Source organism: Wyeomyia smithii, chromosome 2 (assembly GCF_029784165.1).
Source record: "Wyeomyia smithii strain HCP4-BCI-WySm-NY-G18 chromosome 2, ASM2978416v1, whole genome shotgun sequence".
Lineage (NCBI taxonomy): Eukaryota > Metazoa > Arthropoda > Insecta > Diptera > Culicidae > Wyeomyia > Wyeomyia smithii.
Genome location: NC_073695.1, coordinates 103,519,302 through 103,544,005, shown reverse-complemented (window position 1 = coordinate 103,544,005; position 24,704 = coordinate 103,519,302). Strand labels below are relative to the sequence as shown.

Here is a 24,704-nt window from a genome sequence, read left to right as displayed (position 1 = left end):
TGGAGTTTTCTACAGAATGCCCCTTGAAATCTATTTTTCCCACATAACTTTTTATAGTGATTTTCTACAGTTTTTCAATGTTCTACAATGTTGTTTGTTATAACCGTAACCGTGCTGAGTAGTCGATATTTGAGCGCATGTTCTCGAATGCAGGAGACAGCGAGAGACAAATGCCGATGTCTGGATTGAATACAGTTTGACTTATACTTTAACATAGAAATGGTTTGGTCTGCAGATATTTGCAGATTTGGTAGATATTTGTCAGTGAAATAGTACATTATTTTAATAAAAATCTTCAATAACTAAATAAATATCGGAGATAAAAATAAACGTTCTTAAGAAAATTATGTGTTTTGTTATAAAAAACAACATTGTAGAACATTGAAAAATTGTAGAAAATCACTATAAAAAGTTATGTGGTAAAAATAGGTTTTGAGGGGGATTCTGTAGTAAACTCCACAAAAGTCAATTTTAATAGGCAGATAAAAGTATGGTATCTTCAGCAAAGTCATTTCTTATAAAATTTGCCAAAACTTTGCCGAACAAAGTGGATTTTTATATGCAAAAATGAGCAAAGTAAAATTCATATCTCCCTTTTTAGGTAGATTAACCACAAAATCGCAACTTCTATAACATGGAGAATAATTAATAGAACCTCTTCTCCGAAGACACTATTTCTCTAAAATCATTTTTTCTGGGTCGAAACAATTTCGATCACGTTTTTGCTGCTATGGAAACAGTGTGCGGGTCCGTGTATACCGGATCCCGTTAGGGATCCTATTTTCGAGCCATCCGTATAAAAACTGACGATGCCAGGTGGAAGATTAGGCCCTCCATTGTTCCACATAGAGCGGTTTGTTTCCTTCACTCTATACGGAATATCCATGTTGGTCTTAACGTCCATCCAGTCGGAGAATGTAGTTAATAGCGGAGTTAGTTTGAACTCCCTAAGTATGCGAAGGTGGCCGATTTGGTCCCCTTCGAGTATAGTTTTCCTCCTTTGCAACCTTAGAGCGCCAAGCTCTGCTTCCTTTTTCACATGAAGATGTAGAGGCAGTAGGCAGAGCTTTGCTTCCATGGCTGCAGTTGGAGTTGCTCGCATAGCGCTGGTAACCGAAAGACATGCAAGTCTTTGAACTTTTTTGAGTTTGGCTTGCGCAGTCACTTCGTTCACCTTAGGCCACCACACAAGGGCAATATGTGATTCTTGGTCGGGCAATGGTCTTGTAAGACCAGAGTGCCAAGTCTAGTTTCAGGTCTTACCGAAAAGAGTTCTGCAGGCCCAGATCGCCGAGATCTCTTTCTTAGCGGTATGATCCAGTTGTGCAGACCAGTATAGTTTCTTATCCAGAATAATTCCGAGGTATTCGACTTCATTGCTGAAGCCCAGTGTAACTCCATTCAGTGTTGGAGGAGTGGTGGAGATCTTCCTTCGTCTACTGAATGGAATCAGGACTGTTTTTAAGGGGTTTATGTTTAGACCCTCCTGTAGACACCATAACGTGGTGGCATCCAGAGCCGATTGCATTCGGCTCGACAGAGTTGCGTCATCTTTACCTCTGACGATGAGCTCTGAAAGCTTATTGAGAAGTGCGTCGACAACTAGTGACCATAACAAGGGCGAGAGAACTCCTCCTTGCAGGCATCCCTTGATCACTGACATCGTTACAGACGAATCTCCCAACGTTGAATATTGGAAGGGGAAGAGAAAAAGCTCAAACCGTTTTGTTCATTTCATTGGTTTTCCGACAGCATAAATGCTTATTTTAGCAACAAACAAGTCAGGTGACAGCGAGAGTGTCGTTGAAAGGCAAGCGAAATAAATACTAATAATAATAAAGTGTTATTTTTCAACATTTATTTGAGTGCAAGTTACAAACGTCATAACTGTCACACAAACTTTGATCAAAGATATTTCTTTTTTTTTCGTCTCGGTTTTATTTAATTTTCGCCAGCCCCTTTGCTAACTTTGATAACCTTGGACATAAAAAGAATTCGAAATTTGTATCAGCCTAACTACAAGATCCATCGATTCTCTTGTTCATTTGATAAGGAACAGGGAACGAAAGAAAACTATAACCAAATAATGATATAAATATAACAAAACGAAGCATAAGTTTTTTAAATCAAGCTAATCATGTTCCTTCTCCGCCAAGAAATTGAGAATACGGTCCCTTTTTTAGAAGACGAGTGGAGCCTTCGCCTCGCCTCGTTAGTGACTGCGTCCGAGGCGAGCAAAATGTTGTATTACGGAACGCGAGTGAAACTTGGCTGGTGACTGCTGAGTGACAGACAAGCTACTCGTCCAAAATCCAGCCGGCTCGCCATCTGCAGAACCAAAATTGGTCAGACTGAAATCTAAAATTGTTGAACCTATGGGATCGAATAGCAACGATGGTTGAAGCTACCAAATCGGCAACACTGCTGCTCATTAGTTTATCTATAATAAAGAGAAACAAAGACTTTTTCATTCCGTTCTGTTAGCTACTAGAGACCACACGCGTTTATACTTTTTTCCTTGAAGAGCCCACGTTTCCGGTATTTCCTTTGGTTTAACAAAAATAGCCACTTGACAAAAGGATTTCGTTATCCGATCACATATTGTTCCTAAAAAAATTACGACTTAAACATCTTTTAGCAATTATTGTGTATTAAAAATAAATCTCATCCTACATACTTTCTATGTTTTAGTTCTACGAACATGCACTTGCTACAATTAATTCCAGTTAATTGTGTTCTTTCCAGGACACGATCATCGTTTAAAATCCGTATTAATACTACTTTTTTCGTAAGACACTGCTTGTTTTATATGTTACTTGACTGTGAACATCAACGGAAACATGAATGATTTGGGTGTTGTATGGTTCCGAATTACACATTGTTAAAAATAAACATTTTAATGATTTGTTTGGAAATCATTAAAAAACGAAACAACACGTAAACGATAACTAGAATTGAGAATTGAATGTTACTTATTGTCATTTGTACACTAGGGGAAAAAAACCTTGTGTTTCTGGATTGTTAATTATTTCAGCACACTGTTACGTTTTAGCAGAGTAAAAGTCTGTCCTTGTTTAGACTGTTAACGACAAAACAAATAAGAAACGGTATTGGAAGGCACATTTCCTCCGTTCTTCAAATGGAACAGATTATTTTCAATCCGACACCTAACGCTTCATCTTTTCGAGGATCGGTATAATCATGTCAAATTTGGGACGTTTACCCGGATCTTCATTCATGCAAATTTTAATCAATTTGCACAGGTGTAGTGATGTTCCGGGCGGAATAGTTACTCGTAAACCCTCCGTAGCGATGCGCATTCCAGCTTCCATTGGTGAAAGATCGGCGAAAGGAACCTCTCGCGTTGCCAGCTCCCAGATGCAAATAGCAAAACTCCACATATCGCACGCTTCCCAGTTACGATCGCTGCGCTTTTTCTGTAGCATTTCTGGACTCATCCAAGCCGGCTGGTAAACTCGACCACGCTCCTGGAACGAGAACTTCGCATCCGCCATGTTCACACGGGCCGTCAAGTCATCGTCAATCTGCAATCGGCGGAAATTCAAAGAAAACATTTCAACGAATAAAACAATATTTTACCTACCATAACATGGAAGCTATTCAGATGATACTCCGGTATAATTCTTTCCAGGGAGTGCAAATATGCCATACCGCGAGCCATGTCCAGTGCAAATCGTACAGCCTGTGCAGTATCGACAACAATCCCGGCAGCACCATGCAGTAGATCGTATAACGATCCCCTAGGCATATACTGACTAATCACGATCAGTCGGGGCGGGGCATTGCAAGCACCAATTACAGGCAAAATGTTCGGATGCGAAAAGATTCTTAGTTTCGGGAATTCTTCGTTGAAGTCTCGACTAACACGCGAATTGCAATCTCGAATCGCTAGTATCTTAGCAACAATGTCATTATTTTGCCATCTACCGCGCCAGGTTTCACCGCCCGGCGTGATGGCTAGCTTGGTGTGTAGCATCAGGTCCTTGATGTTGATGCCCTTGTACCGAGACAACGTAGCGTCTCGTGAGCGTGTTTTCATGCCCAACCAACTCTGATCCTTGAAGCTAATTTTCTTCAACTCCTGTCCACTTTCCACTGCCAAATTGTGTATGCTATGGAAGCAATATAAGAAGAAAGTAACCACAGTGTGACAATTGCATAAAAGCTTTGAATAATTACCGCGTGGCTAGTTGCGCTTTGGCTTTATCCAGAGGTGTATCACCATCCTTATTAGCCAGTGAAACCAAAGCACCGTTGCTAACCAGCTCTTCTGCGATTGGTTGATAACCCCAGAAGGCAGCATAGTGGAGTGGGGTGTTGCCGTGTTCGTTGGCCGCATTAACATCCGAACGGTGACGTATTAACTAAAACGAAGAAAGAAAATGTTACAGTTTACACAAGTTCAAAAAAATGTTAGTATATCAGCGATTACAATACTCGCCACTTTTGCCGCAAAGAGAAAAAAACTGTATCTTTGCGAGACGTGTTATAGAAAAAAGTATCTGATAATTTCAAATGTTTTAAGAGAATAAGGTATTACTAATGTAGTTATGTTCTATGGATGCTTAAAAAAAATTGCTTCACAAGATTGAGATACAATAATTCGATTCCAATAAACATCAATGCTGCGGTAAACGAGAATCGCCGCACAACTCTGGTCAATTTACTTCTATTTTTTGCGTAGCAGCGAGGTTGGCTTTTTACCACTGATAGAGAGGTGCAATAGGAATTGTTAAGATTTTTTAGTTATTGCAATAAGGACTAATCATTCGTAGGGATGCAAACCTACTTGTAAAGATTAAGTCAAGTAATTATTGTTATAACTAACTTATTTGCTAATTGATTGACTATAAAAAAAACGTATCGTGAAGATTGCATTGATTTTTGTAGAGAACTGGAAATTATTTCATTCGACATAGCTTCTAATATTTCGCCACCAGCAAGTCTATGTAATTTAAAATCATTTTCCAGAACTTTATTTTGAGTCCTTCAGAACGTTTTTTTCTTTAGCAAACAGCGGCTTGACCAGGTTAAACAAAATCTGGTAATGTGAGCATATTCTATACGTTTAATACTTCTATACTTTTAGTGTGCTTGAAGTTAGTCTTCAACCTCGTCAGGCAAACCTAAATTGTTCGCAAGAAGCAGCACTATGAGAGCTGATCAAATAAGCAAATGAGTTTTGGGGCGTTTGGAGAGATTCTGGGGTTTAAAAAAAATCCACTTCCTTGTGGTGCAAGTTGGGTGGGTCTACTACGAAAGGCTGAAACTCAAAAGGCTGAAACACGAAAGGCTGAAATTCGAAAGGCTGAAATCACGAAAGGCTGGAAACTACATAAGGCTGAAAACACGAAAGGCTGAATCAAGAAAAGCTGAAAATCATAAGACTGAAATTCACAAAGTTCATTTCTAAAAGAACACTCGCGGCCTACGGCCGACTCGATTGTCCGAGATGTATGCTGTCCTTACTCGCTATCGCTCGTTCGGACTAAACTAGGGGATCACCCCTACGAATCAGTAGACCTAGGAAAACGAATGAACCTATACAGAGGTGATTTCTGCGGGGGGGCTGCCCCCCCGCAGTGGCCGGCGCTTCCGACGGCGGGTCGCCGGCGCACACTCGCGGCCTTCGGCCGTCTCGCCCTGAATCATCTAGGAAACGTGTACAAGAGTCAAGTGTGTATAGATTCAAATGTTGCCGAAAATTAATTTTCCATTGCACAAACCAATTAATACTCAAACATTGAACTCTGTCACTTTATAAAGGTTTGTTATCCATGTCTCCGAATTTTTCAACGATTATGATTCAAGTTACAAAAGTTTCAGCCTTTCATGTTTCAGCCTTTCGTTCATTCAGCCTTTTGTGGTTTCAGCCTTTTGTGCATTCAGCCTTTCGTTATGAAACATACTTTTCAGCCTTTCGAGTTTCACCCAAGTTACCCAAGTTGGGTAACGCTGAGTGAACTCAAAAATCGCTTGCTTGATACGAATCCTGAAGTCCGCAGATGTTGAACATTGTCGAGTTCTTGGTCTATGTCTAGAAGAGCAACTTTAATGGAATAACCTTCGAATTTGTCGTGGAATGCCCTGTTAAGATCAATTGTGGACTCTGGTTAAGAATAATTCTTTCAAACAGTTTACTTATCGAAGATTGAACGTGGGTATTTTTCCTTGTATTTTTCATAATTTAAAAAAAGAAAATTTTAGAACAATTTCAGGAAATTTGCAAAAAAATCTGCAAAGCATTCTAATTATTTTTCAGGCATAACTTCCTGCGTAAAAAATCCGATCATCATCAACTAGACTACCAAAATTCAAAGTAAATTTCTGAACACGGTGAGCAATACTTTGAGCTATTTGTGATTCGCACACACATTTCAATGAATGATATAATCCAAGTAATTCGCGGTATGATTATGAAAAATAAAGTAAATTAGACACCATTTTTGTCACCTTTACTAAGCATTGCTATAAGTGAGTAGTTTGGCACTACATGATTGCTATAACAAAGAGAGTGCAACCAAACCAAACTGAGAGTTTGAGGGGCTTTCAGTTGCATATTTCGAATGATTTTTTACAACATCTCGTGAAACTTCAAAATATCTACAGTAAGCTCAAAAGCATGGGTATAAGATCGCAATATGATAGGTACCAAATAACCTCAAAAAATGGTCATAATATTTTCAATGTAGATCCTCAATCTACATTCAAGAGCAAATTTTCGAAGCAAATAAAAATATACAGCATATAAAGTTTATAAAGTGTTTTCTTCGTCTAACTCACAAAAAATGTCTTGTAAATTAGGTCATGACGATCCAACAAGTCGATTTTTGTTTCCCAACGAAAAATTTATACAGATATCAGATAAAATATGGCTCAAACGTCGTTCTTGAATTTTGGATCTTGAACTCAAATGATTTCGAAAAACTTTCAAAGTAATATTTTTCTTAAAACTTGTTATTCGCAACTCATTAAGTCATTGATATTTCCATCATGAACGATGAACGACTGAACTATCAACTAACAGATAAACTCACCATTTGAACGATCTCCAGATGCCCATGAGCCGCGGCCAAGTGGAGCGGGATGTCGTCACCCATATTAGTAGCATTAACTCGGGCACCACGATGTAGTAGCATTTCGACCAACTTGGTGTGACCCTCCTTGGCGCACCAATGCAACGGGCTGAAACCATGATCGTCACTAAAACGAAGAAAATTGTCAACACAGAATGTTATTTTTCGGGCGCAGTCGCCGAAACAGCAATAACAATGAAAAGAACTGTTTGTTTTGGTTACACACTTTCATTCATAAAATCGACTGATGGCCGCTGTAGTAAATACGCATTGATGCAACACGACAAACGATTCGTATGTAAACAAACCAAATCAATGACGTCAACAGTGCCCACACAATGCCATAAAATGAAAAATATTGGGCTAGCAGGAAATGCTTATCCTACGCAGATTACGCGTAGTTTTGAATTAACTTGAAACTGGTTTTGTATCTGTAACACTAAAATATGCCAATTTTTTAGCAATTTTCATTTTCTTCCATTTATGGAAGTCTCTCCATAGCTGCCATCATCTAGTTTGCTAGTTTATTTTTTTTTCTAGGATTTGATGTACAAATTCCAGCATTCTTATCAACTTACCCTTGGTTCATATCATGTTCGGTATCGTCCAACCATAGACGCACCTGAATGGAATTGCCCTCGCGGCACCAGTGAAAAATATCTTCCATTCTGTTACACTTTCAACCTACGTGACAACTCCCACTTTTTTGCAAAATAAATATTTCGTTTTCTCGATGAATTCCAACAAGTTCACTCAAGCTTTCACTTTTAGGAAATTATTTCACATGCATATCAGCTTAGTAAGTTGATTCGATGTAGTTTAGTCGTGTTTGGAGTACATTTTAATGGAAAAATGTACTCACTTGTCCCGTCGATGGCTGCCTCTGCTTCGTACTTTTTCACAAATGTCACCCGTCTAGCAAACAGTCTCGATATATTTATAGCGATGACGTCACCGATACAGAACTGCATGTGTAACGAAATGTCAAATTGGTGAGACGCGTAAAGCGGCGCTTCACTTTGAACCTACAAGCGATAAACGCCAAAACGTATACACACGATACCAGTTCACTGAAAGATGTCGGAGCAATTAGAGCAAGCAAATTTACCTCCCGGGTGGGACTGCAGATATGACCCTAGAACGGGGCGGTAGTAAGTTGAAAATTTGCGTAATAACGAAAAAAAACATACTACACGTGAATTAATAACTTAGAGTTGGAGTTGGATATGCTATTAGTGAAATGATTAGTCAAACAAAATTTACAAATAAAGAAAAACCAACATGGCGGCCTGGAAAATTAATATTTACATTCTATAGCATGTCCTGGAATGTGCGAGATTGCATAACCACAGGGTATTAACGAGCTTTGAATTTTTTATTACAGCTATTATGTAAACCTTTTCACCAAAACGACAACGTGGGAAGACCCTCGCGCAAGGATTCGTCAGATTCAGACAGGAGCTCCCTTGCACATCTCCAACGACAATATCTCAGTGCAGGTAAAATATTTTGCAGCGATGTCAATCTACCAGGGTATAAAGGAATCCTGCTAAGTGCTGTATTGTACATATGTTTATTCAATGTTGAGAATCTCTATGTATGTCTCTTCTTTCTCTCTTTCTATGCTATACTACCACCGTAATATTGTACCACAACTTACAAAAATCCAATCAAACCCATATTCATCGACGTAAAAATGTGTTTTCGTATTCAAAGCCAGTGCATGGTTCTCCCTATCATGTTTACCCTTCAAGTAACTCGTTCTACCCAGCTCAGCAAGCATTCCAGAACCCGCCCTCAGGTGTTCCCAGTTTAACAGCTAGTCCTAATTTTGCTACCAAGCTACAACAGCAGCAGCTGGTAAGTAGCCAATTCGTGCTAGCTTCGATAACTAGTTGACAGTTTGTGAGAATTCTAACAAGCGCTTTCTGAACGCGTCTCAAACAGGAACTATCTCAAATGGCACGATCTAGTCCTCACACCCCTCGAATGGGCCTCGGGCGCCATATTATGCAGGAAACTTCTTTCTCCAGCAATGTGAGTGCAGCGGACACGGACGCAACTGTTGCTAAAATCAACGCCATGTTCCCCACTGTTCCGGAAACACACATCAGGATGCTACTGAAGAAGTAAGTATGGCTTGACGCTATTTCAATAGCACCTTACTCGAGTGGCTTGGGCACCTGAGCTAACAAACACTACTACTAACATTAAACAAGAACACCACGCTTCCTTGACAAGCACATTTTCACGTTACGCCAATTTGTTACGATAATTACTTATCTGTGCTCTTACTTTTCGCGATCGTCGTTGCATTATTCTATAGCATATGAATGTTGTTCTATTTCAGAGTACACTTTCTCTGTGATTTTTTTTTTTTTTTTTGAAGCATTCTAATGCTTAACGCATATAAATATAAGCGCCTTCAAGCGTTCACGCTTCATGTTTCGCTTCTTGCGACAAGCATCCCGTTTATAGTTCTCTCATATGTTCCACGCTATTTCTCTTAAGGCATAAGAGGTTTTTAAATAATTGTTTCCTTATTAGCATTGAAAGCTTTCACTTTATTTTAACCTTCTATTGGAGACTATCGTTATACCATGCGTACAAATACATGGCAGCGGTACATATTACATCTATTCGCTTTTATTTTATTTGATTAAATCTTAGAAAAATAAATGACTAATAAATTTTCAATTCTTATGCTAGAGTTTCATCACCGATAACTACATTTGATGTGGTTGTTCAGAAATAGTAATTAAAAATACCAAGAACATTTTCGGTAATGCGATATCCTTAAAAGATAGGCAATTAGTGCTGTTTTTCACCTTTGTAGCCATTACAGGAAATAGCTTCTGTAAATTGTATTTAACTCTTGACCGTCGATATAATCGATGTAAGATATCGAATTGATTGTATATCAAACTTTTTTTTAGTATTGTCAGTTTTTTAGTTAGTAACCATAAACATAGTATCACCAACTAGTCATAACACTTACTATTTAGTTTAAACAACGCAAGACCATAATCATCCTCACACATCTAGATACTCTATCGATTTCTAACACACGAGTGTATTTTTCTAACGCACGCTGCATTCCGTAATCGAAAAATCAAATCGCGAAATCCGGTAACCCAATAACAAAACTAACGCCCAACTAACACACGTACCGATCGAAGATACTACAATCGGGAGGCGGTCGTAATCAGCGCATTGCAGGTGGAGAAGCATCCGCTCACCACCCCGGGACCGTACTCAACTCCCCCGCTGCCGCAACGTCACTTCCACAATACGGCCATGGGTGTGGTGTCGGCCTTCCAGATGACTCCGGTGTTGGGCGCTCGCAGTGAAGTTTCGACGTCACGCACCGGCAGTCCCATTCCGCGGCCAGCAAGCTGCGCCAGCGGAAGTTATTACGGCTACCAGCAGCACGGATCGCCTCGCAACAATGGAATCGACATTCGTTACAACTCGCCGAAACCGCACTCGTCACCCAAGATGAAACTGAGGTTGTTTCTATTTCCTGAATTCTTCCACGAAAATCTTTCGTTATCAATGCCAACTACTTGAAGTTCGTTTTCCACAGTACTTCAAGTGTAGATTTGAATGTTTTTATTTTCTCTCTGTTGAGGTCTGTGTTTATTTAGTAATTATCAGCGATTGATTTGCATGTCCTTTGAAAGTCTAATTTTGGATATTGTTGTTCGTGCTATAGCAAACCCAAACCAGAAATTCATGTTCCATCAAATGTTTCAGATACCTGAAAAGTTTCTTCCCGAAGGCCGAGGAAACCTTGATACTAGATATCCTGGCCAACGCTGACAACAATGTTCAAACGGCGTCACTGCAGCTGATAAAACTTGGCTACGAAAAACGTGAGCAGCAAACTGTTAAGCGGGGCTCATCTCGAAAGGATTCCGATAAAGATGGCCACGGATCGCAGGCCGAGTCCAGACGGTCAGAGTCGCAAACGCCAACACCGAAACCGAAAACCCCAGAGGAAAAGAAAAAAAGTAAGTATTTATATCCGAAATTAGATAACTGTTATGACAAGGGAATGAGTTTTCAAAGTACGGTTGATTTTCAACCAAGATACGTACGAAAGTTTGGAAAACACGTATTCCTATTTCGTTCAAATCAATTTGACTGTCAGAAATGCAATAGACTACGTCTCTACATCACTCGATCTTGAACTAGACCCCACCCGCACTTAACACCCGCCGATCGGGTGTCCTCATTCACATCACGCATCCAACGAATTACCACGAAGTGCTGTATTTTGAAGATACACTTGGTACACCTCGTGGGTCATGCGGCTGCGTCACACTCCATTCTCAAGTTTTCCGCCAAGTATTGATCGTAGGATACTACGCTCAAAGACTGTATATACTCATGGCCGTAGAGTACCACCGGGAAAATCGGCGTCCTGTGAAAAGCAAATTTCAAGCCGACATGCATGCTTCAAGATTTCAGCTAGCTACGTAAACCGTAAAAGATCCTGTTTGCGGCTGCTATCCGTCTTTCACTTCGCGGCTAATCTCGTTTTCAAATGTCACGGGAGTACCTGAGTACAGGAATTTGTAGACTACTTCATAAATACCCCCATCAACCACAATCTCAGTAGCAAGACTCATCGAACTTCCACGCTCTTTTCCAGGCACCATATACCTACTTACTTATTTTTGTGGCGACAGATCGTTGAGATCCTATGCCGAATCCAGAATACGTCTCCATAAAAGTTGGTCTTGGGCTGCTCCTCTCCAGTCTCCCCTTACACCCGCTGCTCTGGCATCCTCGTCGACAGCACACATCCAGCGCGTGCAAGGTCTAGTGTCGAAGTCGTCGGCCTCTATCCGGCTCTCTGCTAAATATTATCCCCGCCGGTCGCTCATCCGCCATCCATGCTGCGAGGCCAGCCCACTGTAACCTGCCGTGCTTCATCAGCTTAATAATATCAGCGTGTTTGTATACTTCGTACAGCTCGTGATTCATGCGCCTGCACCACACCCCATTTTCTAGTTTGCCACCGAGTATTGATCGCAGGATTCTATGCTCGAAGTCCCCAAGTGCTCATCGATCGGCATCCTTCCACGTCCACGATTCGTGTCCGTAGAGCCCCGTTAGTTGGGGCTGGACACAGCCTTGTAAAAGATAATGAAGAAAAAATCACAAGAAGGTTGTATGCAAAGCCACGACCGCAAGGTTGAAGTAGAATACCTTACAAGAAAGATAACTCGGCTGCTTGCGTGTCAGTCATTTTTTCTAGTAAGTAGACGTTGACCGTTCATTGGCAGTATTGTAATTTCTTTTTGTCTGATATTTTGAATGAAGTTCATTGAATATTTTTAAATTTTGTGTAAATGAGAAGCTGAAGTGCTGCCGAATTGTAATATGCACATTTAATACGACATCATTAAACGGGAACGGAACAAAGGCTACGGTTATGCAGAACGCGAATGCCGGCGCGATGCGATTCGCCTTACCGTGGTGAAATGTACAGCTCTTTTTAAGGCGAAGTAGAGCTATACATTTCAACAGATTTCGTCTTGCCGAATCGCATCGCGCCGTTATTTGCGTTCTGCATGACCGTAGCCAAACACTAAGCGACGCAAACACGTAATAATAGTCAGAGTATGCATGTAGATGAAGATAATTAACTTTGGATTATAGCGTAAAACATGAAAATATTGACTCTTCAAGTATTCATTTGTGTTCTTCAAATTTCAGTTGTTCAATTTAATATCCGATGGAATGTTTGTTTATTATCTGATGAAGCTCTTATATAGGCCAAATGATGCATTCCCAATTTACTATGTTCATAACTCTGTCGACCGTGCTTGGGAAAGCGCGGTATAACGACCAATCAGAGGTCGAATTTTGTGTTTTGACAAGGCTTAAGACTTTTCAATAGTACAATAGTTCGAATGATAAAATTGAAATTTCATGCATTTGGTAGGAATCTTAGAAGATTTTCTAATCGATTGCTGCAAGAACGAAGGAAATCCATCGAAAACTAACCGATTTATTGGCATTTGAAATTTTTCTCACTTTTTTCAGTTTTAGATTTTCATTTCACATCCCTATGTAGCCGAACTTCCTGAGAGAAGTATTCTAATTCAAAATTAAATCTTCATTAATTCATTTGTTGTCCTTATAAGGACAATTGTTCTATTTATTATAGGATGTAGTGTTTATCTTACATCTCTGTGTTACCTTGATAGTGAGGACTAAGGCGCACGGTCAACACAATGAGAAAGGTGTTTTCACATTGAAAACTAGACACGCCTTTACTGGAGGAAGTGTTGGCAAATGCATCTACCGCTAATACCACCGCTATCATACGAAAGCGCGTCGTTTCATGTGGGGAATATCAACAACGAAAAATGACGCGCGTCTAAGCATAACCCGAACTGTTTCGCCGTGTTGCTCCCATTTACCTTTACATCGGCCTCAGGGATGTACCGGCTGCATCTGCATCTACCGCTGAGGCTGTCACTATACTGCTATTGGTACCAAAAGCTATTAACTCTTCAAATAAGTGTTTTATTTGTTCTCAAAAGAACAATTGTACAATTCAAAATCGGATTTACGCAGTCGCATCTCTGTAATATTACCGACAATAATATTCTTCTGAACAAAATGATGCAACTTTCCCATTAGGGCTCTGCCATAATAGACGCGAAAAGCGACGCGAGCCATCAGTAGAGCTGTACATTAACCTGCGGCCGAGCGAATCGGTTCGCGCCGCTTTTCGCGTCTACTATGGCAGAGGCCTTAGAGAAAGTTGCTGGCTGATGTATTCACTTCATGCAAGCCTGCTGCTCCCGCTACCACACTGAAACAGCATTTTAGTGAAGGGAGTGTCGTTGCATCAGCTGACCCTGCTACTATCGATGCTGATATACCCGCTGCAACAGCTACGCTATGCATGGTCATGCTACAGTTGTGGCCGCTATACGCTGGCCCAACTGCTGAGCACCTGCAACGCTATCCGTAGCCATGCCACAGTTGTGGCCGCCATTGGTATCCGCTGTACCTGCATCTGCTGGCCCTGCTACTATCGATGGTGAGATCCGCTGAAACTGCTACGCTTATCCGCAGCCATACCACAGTTGTGGCCGCTATCCGCTATCGATGGTACCCACTGCTCGCTCCCGCTGCTGCTAAGGGAGGACTGCTGTCGTCGCTGTTCAGAACTATTATGAGCGGCTTCGACTAAAACAGGCTTTTATATAGGGATGAAAATAGGAATGAATTATTTTTCGTACATGGTGGAATGATATAACTTGAAAAATATGTGTGACTTCATTCTGGCTCAGAGCGATCATTTGATAAGCTCAACCTCTTTTTTCAGTTTCTAAAGTTTTTCCTCAGTTTCGTAGCACGGATGCACAAAAATCATTTCTTGTGAACATTCTGTCGAGCCGGACCGATAGCACTCTCATTGAAGCAACAAAATAACATGTTTTGTGTCGTGTTGTGCAGCTTGGTTGAAGAAAATGTTCCCGTCCCTGTGTCGCATGTAAGCAGATTATTACGTTCAGTAGACAGTAGATAGTGTATCCAGCGAATAAACACCGATGCACAGTGGTCCAATAAGGCAAAAAGTGGAACTTAATTCCATAGCGCCTTTTAACTCATCCTAGCTTAATAGTGTCTTCGGAGCAATTGTTTGTATGAATGACCCGCATAATTGCAAATTGTAAAAAAATATTAAAAGTTTACTATACTAAAAATAAAAAAATTAACTTTTTTGTGTTAAGAGATAGAAGAATAGTTTATTCAGCAAAGTTGTAGAAAATTCAAAAATATGAAACTTTGTTGAACAAATGAAAATCCTATCTTTTTTCGGTACAAAGATATAAAGTACATTACATGGAACTTATTTAAAAGTTAGTTTTTTGTACTTAACTTTAGTTAGTTGCATTTTACGCGAAAGTGTAGTTCGGAGGAATTGTTAGGGCACACAAAATAAACATTTTTGCCGAAGACTATATATCTCCAGGAGTTTTCTTTACAAAGTTATATCATATTTTAGCTTATTGTTTCGATAACTTCAAGAATGTATAGGTTAAAAAGGGGCAAGTGGAATCATGATGTCAATAGTTTTTCTTGAAGTTAAGCTGAAGTACTATAAACTTCTTTAGGTTCCATTTGTCCCAATGCACCCATTTTAGAGTACGGCGAACATATGTCACAGTAGGTTTTCATATATCAAAAATACTAACTTTTTTGTGTTAAGAGATAGAGGAATGGTCTTTTCGGCAAAGTTTTAGAACGTGCAAAAATATGAAACTTTGCTGAACAAACAAAATTTGTATCTTCATTGGGAACAGAGTTACAGAGTATTTCATGTAAAAGTTACTTAAAAGTTAGTTTTTTGTACTTAACTTTTGTTAGTTACATTTTACAAGAAAACTTTGTTCTGAAGAAGCATTTGGGCATACAAAACACACGTTTTTGTTGAACATATTTTTGAATTTTCTACAACTTTGCTGAATAAACTATTCTTCTATCTCTTAACACAAAAAAGTTAATTTTTTTATTTTTAGTATAGTAAATTTTTAATATTTTATTGCAATTTGCAATTATGCGGGTCATTCATACAAACAATTGCTCCGAAGACACTATTAAGCTAGGATGAAGTTAAAAGGCGATATGGAATTAAGTTCCACTTTTTGCATTATTGGACCACTGTGCGATGGTGCTCTCACACACGCAACGGTTTTAACCCATATCTTATTGCGGTTTGTAACATCAAGCGATTTCGTTTGCTCGCTGTTGCGTGTTGCATCATGTGACAACTTGGCAGCTGGGAGACGACGAAATTCTGTTTACGCTGATTGATTGAATCGTCTTCATATTAGCTCTGCATAGTCGAACTAACTGCTTTTGTGAATGCGTTCCAACAGGGCAGTTTATTATTCAATGTCGGTTATGCTGATCGCAGCCTTTGCGCTGCCCCACAATGGGGGGTTTACTAAATAAAGTGGAAATTAGACAACTACAACAGAATTTGATTGCATCCCGCACAGAATGACTGCTTGTGTTGATGCCAGAAAATTATTAACCTCCAATTATTTTTTTATTTGCCTTGAAAAAAGCATGTTGCGGTTCAAAATCGGTTGCTAATTACAACCTTTGAGCTGCCCTAACATTGGGGGAATTAAGATACACGGACAACATGCACTGTGGAAGCTATTTCACATTCAGTAAATTGGACGGGTGCGACAAATTTAAATTGCTAGGATGCAACACAGAATGCTTGCTTGCGTTAACAAAAATTATTAACTTTCAATGACTTGTTTATTTGCCTTGAAAATAGCATCTTGATTTCCGAAATTGGATTTCCTGATGGCAATCTTCATGCTGCCCCAACACGGGGGGATCAATGGCTGTCTGGCGACACACGCTGAGAAAAACCGCGTTGTTCCTGAGACGTGGTGACCAATCACAGGGCTAGTGCTGCTGTTAAGGAAGGACGACTGCTGTTGTCGCTGTCTAGAACTATTATGAGCCGCTCCGGCTGAAACAGGCTCTTATATAGGCCAAATAGCATGTTTTCAATTGCAAGGTATATGATACTGTCGACCGTGCTTGGGAAGCAAGCATATAACGACCAATCAGAGGTCGAATTTTTCGTTTTGACAAGGCTTGACTATTTTCAATAGTACAATAGTGTGAATAATAAAATTACAATTATCTTATTTTGTGAAGAATCCTAGAAGATTTTCCAATCTATTGCTGCAAGAACGAAGGAAATCCATCGAATACTAACCGATTTATTAGCATTTGAAATTGGACATATTTTTCACTTTTTTCGGTTTTAGATTTTCATTTCACATCCCTATGTAGCCGAACTTCCTGAGAGAAGTATTCTACTTCAAAATGCCGCATCCAACCTCAATAATTGATACATACCAAAAAATGTAATGGTACGCGTACTACTTCTCATTAAAAAAATATAAATAAAATTGTTGCTACTCAATTTTTTTTTTCATTATATGGAAACAGGTTACACACTGCTGCGTTTTAGTTCGTAGAGCATCGTGGTAGAATCATAATACGGGTGAAACGGAATTGTATGTATGCTTGAATTATAGCAATAGAGTATCGTACTAAGTAGCAAACAGAGTTGTTCATACCTCAGATTTTATGCAAAAGGTAATTGTTATGGTGCCAGAACAGTTACTGAGAAGAATCGTTTTAACCGGGTTTTCATCCGGCATCCTTGCGACGTGTCCAGCCCATCGCAATCTGTTAACTTCAACCAGATATACGATGGGGGTCTCTCATAGCAGCGCGTGCAGACCATTTCATGCGTCTACGCCATTCTCCGTTTTCAGTCTGTACTCCACCGTAAATAGTTCGCAGCACCTTTCGTTCGAAAACTTCAAGGGCGCTAAGGTCTTCGTGAAAATCGCACCCCTCATGTCGATGCACGCTCTTTGTATAACACCTTCGAGAGCGATGTTAAAAAGCAAACGAGTAAGTCAATCACCTTGTCTCAATCCTTGGCATGACTCGAAAGGACTTGAGAGTATCCCTGAAACACGTACGTAACACATCACACGATTCATGGTAGCCTTGATCAGCCGCGTCAGTTTATCCGAGAAAATATCATCGTTCTCGTGCATAATCTGCCATACAGCAAGGGATTCTTGCTTGCTCTTGTTTGGAGCTAAGTGGTAAGGTAAGGCATGGAGGTTATGTTCGCCAATAATAGGACGAAAGAACCACTCCAGTACAACCTGTGCGTTCGCATTCTCGATGACCGTCTTTATATCATGTTTTGTGCGCCCTCCATCGCCATCAGGTTTGTTATTGGTTTGGGCGTACACATTGACCAGGCTATAATTGACAAATCTCCCCTTGATTCTCAACGCGCATAAACGGACACTGATGGGCCTCCGCATAATGACCCACTTGTTATGTTTTGCCTCATTTACCTCGGTCGCTGCCACTGTAGTAGATGTGGTATTCGAGAGTCGTTTCGCAATTCCCTGGCTAAGACACCCACGCGTGCCAGTTCGAGTACGGTTCTGACGTTCCAATCGTTACGATTCGTATTAACTCCTGGCTTGTTCGTGGTAGAGATATTGTCGGCATAATACCTTATTAGAGCCACTTGCTCAGTCTCGCGACGGGGAGCTGTCATGGGTGTAGCTGACGAGACACTACATTCCATAATTCAGCCGTCCGCTCCAAATCTGTCGCTGTTTGAGCCGCCCTTAATTTGCAGAACAGACGCTCAAACAAGCTTCCAAAGAAAATTTGAACTTTTCCTCGGTTCACCGATCCTTTCTTAGTTACTCATATCCCAGTCGGAACGGCGACTTGGAGGTGGGGATAGGTTGCTGGGCAGTATGCTCTAGACCACACTGTGGTTTTTGGTGAAACTTCTTTTCGGTTATTCTAGCCCCAATGAAATGAATTCATGTTTATTTTTCCAGTTAAAGCTCGCTTGCAGGCGAAATACAAAGACATTGCTGAGCGGATTATTTTGATGGCACTTGAAAGCGTCGACTATTCGGAGGACCGTGCAAAACAAATCCTCAACATTGTCATCCAAGAGGATAAAGACAAGAAAAAGAGTGTCAAAATAGACGCTCCCCACAAGCCAGATGAAGACAAGGAGAATGCCCAGACGAACAGTGCAACCCCAAGGTAGGTCAACTTGCATTATCCAGCATAATCCTTATCGCTAAATGAAGGTAGAACGCTTAGAAAGCACTCAAAATTTAACATAAACTGCATGTCACATTTTGCTGTCCATTTTCAACATGTCCCAGAACGTGAAAGTTCATCGTATGAAACTTACCACAAAATAATGCTTGAGTTTGCTGTTTATGTTTCAAAATTGTCTTTCCATTCTTGTTTCTTTTGTCGTTTACATTCGAAAAATGCTGTTCAAAAACAAATTCACTTTTGCAACCATGCGCAATATCACATGAATGCTTCATCAAATCGACCAACGTCTGCAAACTTAGCCGATGCAACAGTACATCATCCACCCAAAGGTTGCATACCAAGAAAGCTAGTGTAGGCTCCGCGGATCATGCCGGGACCGAACTTATCGAAACCGACGATCCGAAGGATCAGGATAACAAACAGCCCAATACTGATGGTGAAACAGCAGCCGGAGACAATGAGAACGAAAACGATACTTCCATTGAAATCACCACTTCCACCAATTCCACTGCAATCATTAATGATTCACCACAATCACCACCTCCACTACAGCAATCGCCATCACGACAGCAACAGCACGGCACCGATTTGAACAACAACGATAGTAATGCTAGCGCCGCACCGGCACCAATTGCGGCGACGGCCATCGTCGGCGAAGGCAAGCCAAACCGCACTAGAGCCAAGAGTGATCACGCAAAGTATGGTTTGAATGTTATAAAAGTTATGTTTTCTCTGTATAACGATCGAATTTGTTGCACTATTGTCGGTCTCACCCTATCACCGCAGACGCACTAATGTTAATGCTATCGTCAAAACAATATTTGCCATTAGTCATTATCCCTATCGTTTTTGCTTTATCGAACTGATGGACTGCTGTTATTTAGCATTTAGTTTCAAGTCGTACGTTACTTACAAAATGCGACAGAAAAGCCATCACAAAACCTTACTGATCGATAAAGCGTGTTTGATAAGCAGCAACAGATAAGAAACTGAAAAATTAGAGCATTATTATAGTTTCGCGCTTGAAATCAGTTGATTTCCAGAGTGCATAGCTTTCGTATCTCGAGTAACCACACATAGCTCTCCGTTTTCGCCACGATAGCCTCGATTAAAAAGTAAATTATTCCACTTTGCAATTATTCGAAATAGCAACAAAATTGATCAAATATCGCTTACCTTCCGTTATACGTTATCTCACCTCGTCTCGTTTCTCGATTCGATTTCTTCTATTTTTTTTCCTCTCGTTCGGCTGTCCCTGCATTACCTGTTGGCTTGGTGTTGATCCATCCCCATTCGGTGTAATGTTAGGTATTCTATTTTTAGAAGCTCCTCATCCGAGGACGAACTGGATGGTCCCAACGGCAAAAATATGGAATCTTCAGTGAATGGCTACAGCAAACCACGAATTCCCGCCAATGGTCCCAACGCGAAGTTGTTCAAAGGCCCCAACGACGATCTGCTGCTGTGAGTATTGCTTGCTTTTATTTTGATGAAATCTTGGACCTCATTCACGCTTGTTCGATGTACAGGGCGGACTACGTGACCTGGAACGGCGCCAACCCGGACTTGGCTAAAGGTAGTCAGAAACTTGCTCTCGGACCGGATCGATCAATTCGCATCGAGCGGAACTATAAAGCGCACGGACCGAATGCGGAACTCTGCAAGGGTCCTGCCGGCTTGGCAAAGGGCAGCATCTTTGCACAGCTCAGCTGTGCAATGAAAGACGTCAAGTGCAACTAGGGACGAATAAGAAGCCGTTCCGAGCCCCGACAAGTGTGCTCCAGCTATTATTCTTAGGGGGTGTAATGGCCAAATAACTATTCCGTATTATATTCTCAACATGTAGGTGTAGGTTTTAATCTTTTTCCTGGTTTTGTAGTTAACAGTTTTTTCGTGTCTCGTTTACATTGTTGAGACACGATGAAAATTGTTTTAATGAATCTTAAAAACGAACTATGTGCAATAACATTCTTCTCCAGAAACAAAAAACTTAATTACTTTGCGTGCTAAAAAACTACTACAACTTACAATAGCGACAGTAAGATATTTGTCTTAAACGTAACTCTATCAATACTTGTGTATGTACGTTTGATCTTTTTTACACAAAGTCTATATTTTCTACTGGCAGATGAGATAAACGTTACAGTAATTTTCCAGTCCAGCTAACAAGGACTTCTCGTGCAGAGTGTACTATGTTGGATAATGTAAGAGATTGCAGTAGATTACAACAAAACGGCAGCGTATGGCATGCATTGCAGCAGTTAAATTGTTAAAATATTAAACCGTAGCTCGAAAAATGCTCAGCACTAAAAACACGATATCTCTTCGCTGGATTGTTCGGTTCGACAAACTGCTAAACGTGTTTGAATTTAATTTTTCGAACTAAATTTTATTTTTCAACTTTCTTTGTTGGTATTTAAGTTAGTAACGAATGTAGCTTAAATGCTGCTAAACACTCTATAATAATAAACGAAACAGAAGATAGTCTGTTTACTTCGGGAATCGTATTATTGGATGCATACGTATCAGGGGCGACTCGTGGCTTTTGAATCTGCCTGTTCAACTACAAATTCTGGAAATCTCAGTTTGAGTAAGTAATCACAATCATGTCTGCGTAAACACACAAGTCATTCTATTTGTTGCTGCTGGAAAGTGAAACTAAAAATGGATAAAATATGAATTTAAATTTGCGTTTGGAATATAGTTTTTGTCTGGCGTAGCCCGTGTGCAATGCACAGGTTGCACCTATGGACGAGTCGCCCCTGATACGTATTTACATTTTGTGATCAAATCTATTTAATGTTTCAAAGAGCCAGCATTATACAATACACTGTAATTTCTGAGAAATGTCTAGTATTGTTCAAATTTTTTAACAGGTAAATGCAGATATTAAAGAAAACCAATCCTGAAAAAAGAAGAAGAAAACATTATATTTCAACATCAGCGAAGAGGTTCGAAATTATGCAAAAACAAAGTACATAAATGTTATTACCATCATAATGCATCAACATATACTAACGGCTTCGTCACTATTAGATGAACTAGTTTGAAGCCGGAATAGCAATCAAGGTAATAGGCCACCAGTAAGCAGCTCAATCCCCAAACAACCATTGCCTTGTTACTACAACATTTGATATTAGAGAAAGCGGCTATATGAGATTTATACTTAATAAAAGAAAACAGCAAGCAAATGTGTAGATTTGCAAAAAACGCTAATGTTAGCAAGTTCCATTGAAACGCAACGTTACAATCCACTAAACGAAAAGTTTCCATTAAACTACGATAAGGTAAACAATAGACAGATGTAATAAAAGACATACATGCGGTAGTCTTACTATTTTCCGACTAGCACAGGATCACTTATAATATTTTGCGAAAGTAATATATAAATTCAGCTAGCCTAATTCGATTCGTAATGTAATGAGAGTATAAAATACTATCTTGCCATATTTGCGAACACGTACACATATTAGTTTAAGAAAAAATTCGTACCTTATTCCTCCCACAACAACTATACAGACTTAACATGAAACATTGCACTGAAGCTAGTCACGACAGACAAAAACCAACTTCGAATTGCGTCCAACACAAAAATTAAGAACATTGTTTGTAGAAACCGTTTGCATTTCCAGACCATTTATAGCAAGTGTTTCAAAATAAAGGAAAAAAACAGCACACCCATCCGTGTTTGTAGTAATTAGTAACTGAATGTAATAAACCGAAATTTTCAAAAATAGATTACCATTTATCACAAACATAGAAAATGTCGTTTGATTTTACCATCTTATACTTATCGACGATAAAAAAGTGATACTCAATCCTAAACCTCGTCCTCGTTCAGCAACATATTTGGTATGCCGTCACTGATTGGGAATATTCGGCCCGTTTCGGGGCATTCCAGTGAACCCTCAACGATATCGACCTCCAGCAAGATGTGGTGGAGCTTTTGCAGCGTTTCTGTGTCGTTTGAAATGTCTTCCGGCATGGTGGCAGGCAGGTCGGCACCAATCTGAAAATGAAAATGGCAAAAAAATACTTAGCCCAATAGAATGAGTTAGAAACTAAATACGGTCTTGGAAATGTCTCCAATTGAGAAACTTTACGTGTTTGTTTTTTCACCAGAGATAATTCTGAAACTCAATACCATCGAATGTGCAAGTTTCCCTTCCAAGCGATACAGAGGTTGCCCAGAAAACTTTTGTCTAAATTATAGATGACATTTTGAGCTTCCAAAAAGCTATATCGTGGATTAGGCACTACTACATTTCCATGACTTAGGGCTACCACGAGTAGTAGAAAAGTTAGTTTGTTTTCAGATTGATAACAAACATAGGGGACTATTACAGAAGACGAGGTGAGCGGCGATTTACTCGCTTGACTGGGTTTTGGACAAGTAGCCCGTCTGCAACCAAGTTTCACTCGCGTTTCCTAATACATCTTATGTAATAGGCCCCATAGTTTCAATTTTTCTAATTTATATTCAAGCTCTAGAGCCCCATTGCGGATGTCCTTTTCTTTTCTCCTCTAGATATTATTTCTATATTTATGTGCCTCCAGCTAAATCAAGCAAGTTCATGCGCTTTTAATCATTATAAAAAACATTCGTCACTAATCAATCTGTAACTTTCACTTACTGCGTGAATATTTTATCCATTTTATTCAACCCACTCGGAGTTAAAATAATTGTTCTCTTGCATAAATAGCCTAACGAAATTCAAAAATAAAGCTGCAACTTTCAAAAGCATGTTTTTCCTTTAAGGTATAAATTCTAGATAAATTCTAACAGCAAATTATTGAACAGTTATTTAGAAAGATATTTTGAACGAGCTTGAAGACAGATTCAAATATAGAAATCTTAAGGTTTTTTACACTAAATTATTTATATGCGCAAACATTTTAAAATTGTGTAATCGTATATCTCCCATGGCTGGTCTAGAGCACCATAAGTTCTAATACGAATAGCCTACCGAAATATTTACCGATTCTGCTTGAAATGCGTAAATATATTTTTTTTTTTTCACGTGACCACTTTAACCCGCTCCTCGCGGAGTGCCAATTGTTACCTTGAAAAATGTCCTTCGAACCTGAGACTATTATTACTCATCAACTACAAGCATAATCGGCACAAACTGCATCGATCTTTTTTCTAACCATATTCAATTTTTATGATGAGTAAACATTTGAAAAAAAAAACGAAGTTCGGCACGTTTTCTGCAGCAGTCTGATGCAAAAATTTGCCGAAGAAAATCACTACCGAAGACGTTCGATACCCTAAATCATTTGTTTTTCTTCAACAAAATCTGGAATAGAAAGAGTTAAGCATACAATTCTAAATTTAGAATAAACTTCAAAGGGTATTATCATTATTAAATCATCTGTTCATTACGTATTTTGTTCCAACTTGACGAAATTGAGGCACCTGACGGTAGAGATTGATGTTTCTGGCATCGTGGTAATATAAAAAAAAAACTCTACTTACATTATTTGCAGCCTGTTTTATCGCACCCCAGTCGAGACGAGGTAGCATTCGCGCAATGAACTCCGAGTTAAAATCTGAAGATACGATTTTTTTCTCAATTATCTATAATGTAAAAAGTATCTTTGAAATCACGTTAGAAATTGAACTGCATTTACTTCCTACGTTTAGTTTTAGGGGGAAACCTATTTTAACACCCCGAATGCACTTGGAAGTTAGAAAATTGTAGGTGAGTAGCTTCATTTCGAATGATTTTTGGTAAATATATCTAGCAGAACAAAACACAGAAAGGCGTAAATATAATGACTGCACCGCACGCGACTTTTAACTTTTTCAGATGTAAATAAACACACTAATCTGTCTTTGACATATTTGACGAAATTTCCCCAATTTGTTCCCAATGCAAGACCACAGGGCCGCACAGTTTTGTTTGAAATTTA

The 24,704-nt window shown here is 39.6% G+C and overlaps 3 protein-coding genes across 16 annotated transcripts; 1 reads left to right on the top strand and 2 right to left on the bottom strand.

Annotated features, from left to right (window-relative positions):
• Positions 1-1,916: 1,916 nt before the first annotated feature.
• Positions 1,917-8,026, bottom strand: LOC129725328 (integrin-linked protein kinase). 6 transcript variants are annotated; one of them, XR_008728067.1, is made up of 7 exons: positions 7,676-8,026; positions 7,059-7,224; positions 4,201-4,385; positions 3,605-4,133; positions 2,678-3,545; positions 2,511-2,622; positions 1,917-2,440 (listed from the first exon to the last, which is right to left on the bottom strand). XR_008728067.1 is itself a non-coding variant. In XM_055681003.1 (5 exons), the coding sequence occupies exons 1-5, from the start codon at positions 7,762-7,764 to the stop codon at positions 3,168-3,170; spliced, it is 1,347 nt and encodes a 448-aa protein (XP_055536978.1). In that variant the 5' UTR covers positions 7,765-8,026; the 3' UTR covers positions 2,631-3,167. The 6 variants fall into 6 exon arrangements, 1 of the variants encoding a protein (XP_055536978.1); XR_008728065.1 differs by having other exon boundaries at positions 2,511-2,607; XR_008728066.1 differs by having other exon boundaries at positions 1,917-2,622.
• A 92-nt stretch (positions 8,027-8,118) lies between these two features.
• Positions 8,119-22,552, top strand: LOC129725327 (uncharacterized). 6 transcript variants are annotated; one of them, XM_055680997.1, is made up of 10 exons: positions 8,119-8,248; positions 8,482-8,596; positions 8,814-8,957; positions 9,045-9,226; positions 10,277-10,606; positions 10,854-11,110; positions 18,551-18,764; positions 19,088-19,486; positions 20,112-20,252; positions 20,318-22,552. In XM_055680997.1, exons 1-10 carry the CDS (start codon positions 8,175-8,177, stop codon positions 20,526-20,528), a joined length of 2,067 nt encoding a protein of 688 aa, XP_055536972.1. In that variant the 5' UTR covers positions 8,119-8,174; the 3' UTR covers positions 20,529-22,552. The 6 variants fall into 6 exon arrangements, with proteins under 6 accessions (XP_055536972.1, XP_055536971.1, XP_055536974.1 ...); XM_055680996.1 differs by having other exon boundaries at positions 20,097-20,252; XM_055680999.1 differs by lacking the exon at positions 8,814-8,957 and having other exon boundaries at positions 20,097-20,252.
• On the bottom strand, positions 21,157-24,644 carry LOC129725329 (multifunctional methyltransferase subunit TRM112-like protein). 4 transcript variants are annotated; one of them, XR_008728069.1, is made up of 5 exons: positions 24,430-24,643; positions 24,268-24,369; positions 22,569-22,797; positions 22,281-22,492; positions 21,157-21,693 (listed from the first exon to the last, which is right to left on the bottom strand). XR_008728069.1 is itself a non-coding variant. In XM_055681004.1 (4 exons), exons 1-3 carry the CDS (start codon positions 24,505-24,507, stop codon positions 22,609-22,611), a joined length of 369 nt encoding a protein of 122 aa, XP_055536979.1. In that variant the 5' UTR covers positions 24,508-24,643; the 3' UTR covers positions 21,157-22,492; positions 22,569-22,608. The 4 variants fall into 4 exon arrangements, 2 of the variants coding, with proteins under 2 accessions (XP_055536979.1, XP_055536980.1); XR_008728070.1 differs by lacking the exon at positions 22,281-22,492 and having other exon boundaries at positions 22,531-22,797; positions 24,430-24,644; XM_055681004.1 differs by having other exon boundaries at positions 21,157-22,492.
• Positions 24,645-24,704: the final 60 nt, after the last annotated feature.

Bases quoted from the DNA above. Each gene is read 5' to 3' on its own strand.
- LOC129725329 (XM_055681004.1), bottom strand. From the start codon at position 24,507: ATGAAGCTACTCACCTACAATTTTCTAACTTCCAAGTGCATTCGGGGT. The intron at 24,370-24,429 runs GTAGGAAGTAAA...TTTACATTATAG, and splicing joins GTTTCCCCCTAAAACTAAAC to ATAATTGAGAAAAAAATCGT. The intron at 22,798-24,267 runs GTAAGTAGAGTT...TTTCATTTTCAG, and splicing joins TAAAACAGGCTGCAAATAAT to ATTGGTGCCGACCTGCCTGC.
- LOC129725327 (XM_055680996.1), top strand. From the start codon at position 8,175: ATGTCGGAGCAATTAGAGCAAGCAAATTTACCTCCCGGGTGGGACTGC. The intron at 8,597-8,813 runs GTAAAATATTTT...TCGTATTCAAAG, and splicing joins ACGACAATATCTCAGTGCAG to CCAGTGCATGGTTCTCCCTA. The intron at 10,607-10,853 runs GTTGTTTCTATT...CAAATGTTTCAG, and splicing joins TCACCCAAGATGAAACTGAG to ATACCTGAAAAGTTTCTTCC.
- LOC129725328 (XM_055681003.1), bottom strand. From the start codon at position 7,764: ATGGAAGATATTTTTCACTGGTGCCGCGAGGGCAATTCCATTCAGGTG. The intron at 4,386-7,058 runs GTGAGTTTATCT...TCTTCGTTTTAG, and splicing joins ATCTGGAGATCGTTCAAATG to TTAATACGTCACCGTTCGGA. The intron at 3,546-3,604 runs GTAGGTAAAATA...CGCCGATTGCAG, and splicing joins TGAATAGCTTCCATGTTATG to ATTGACGATGACTTGACGGC.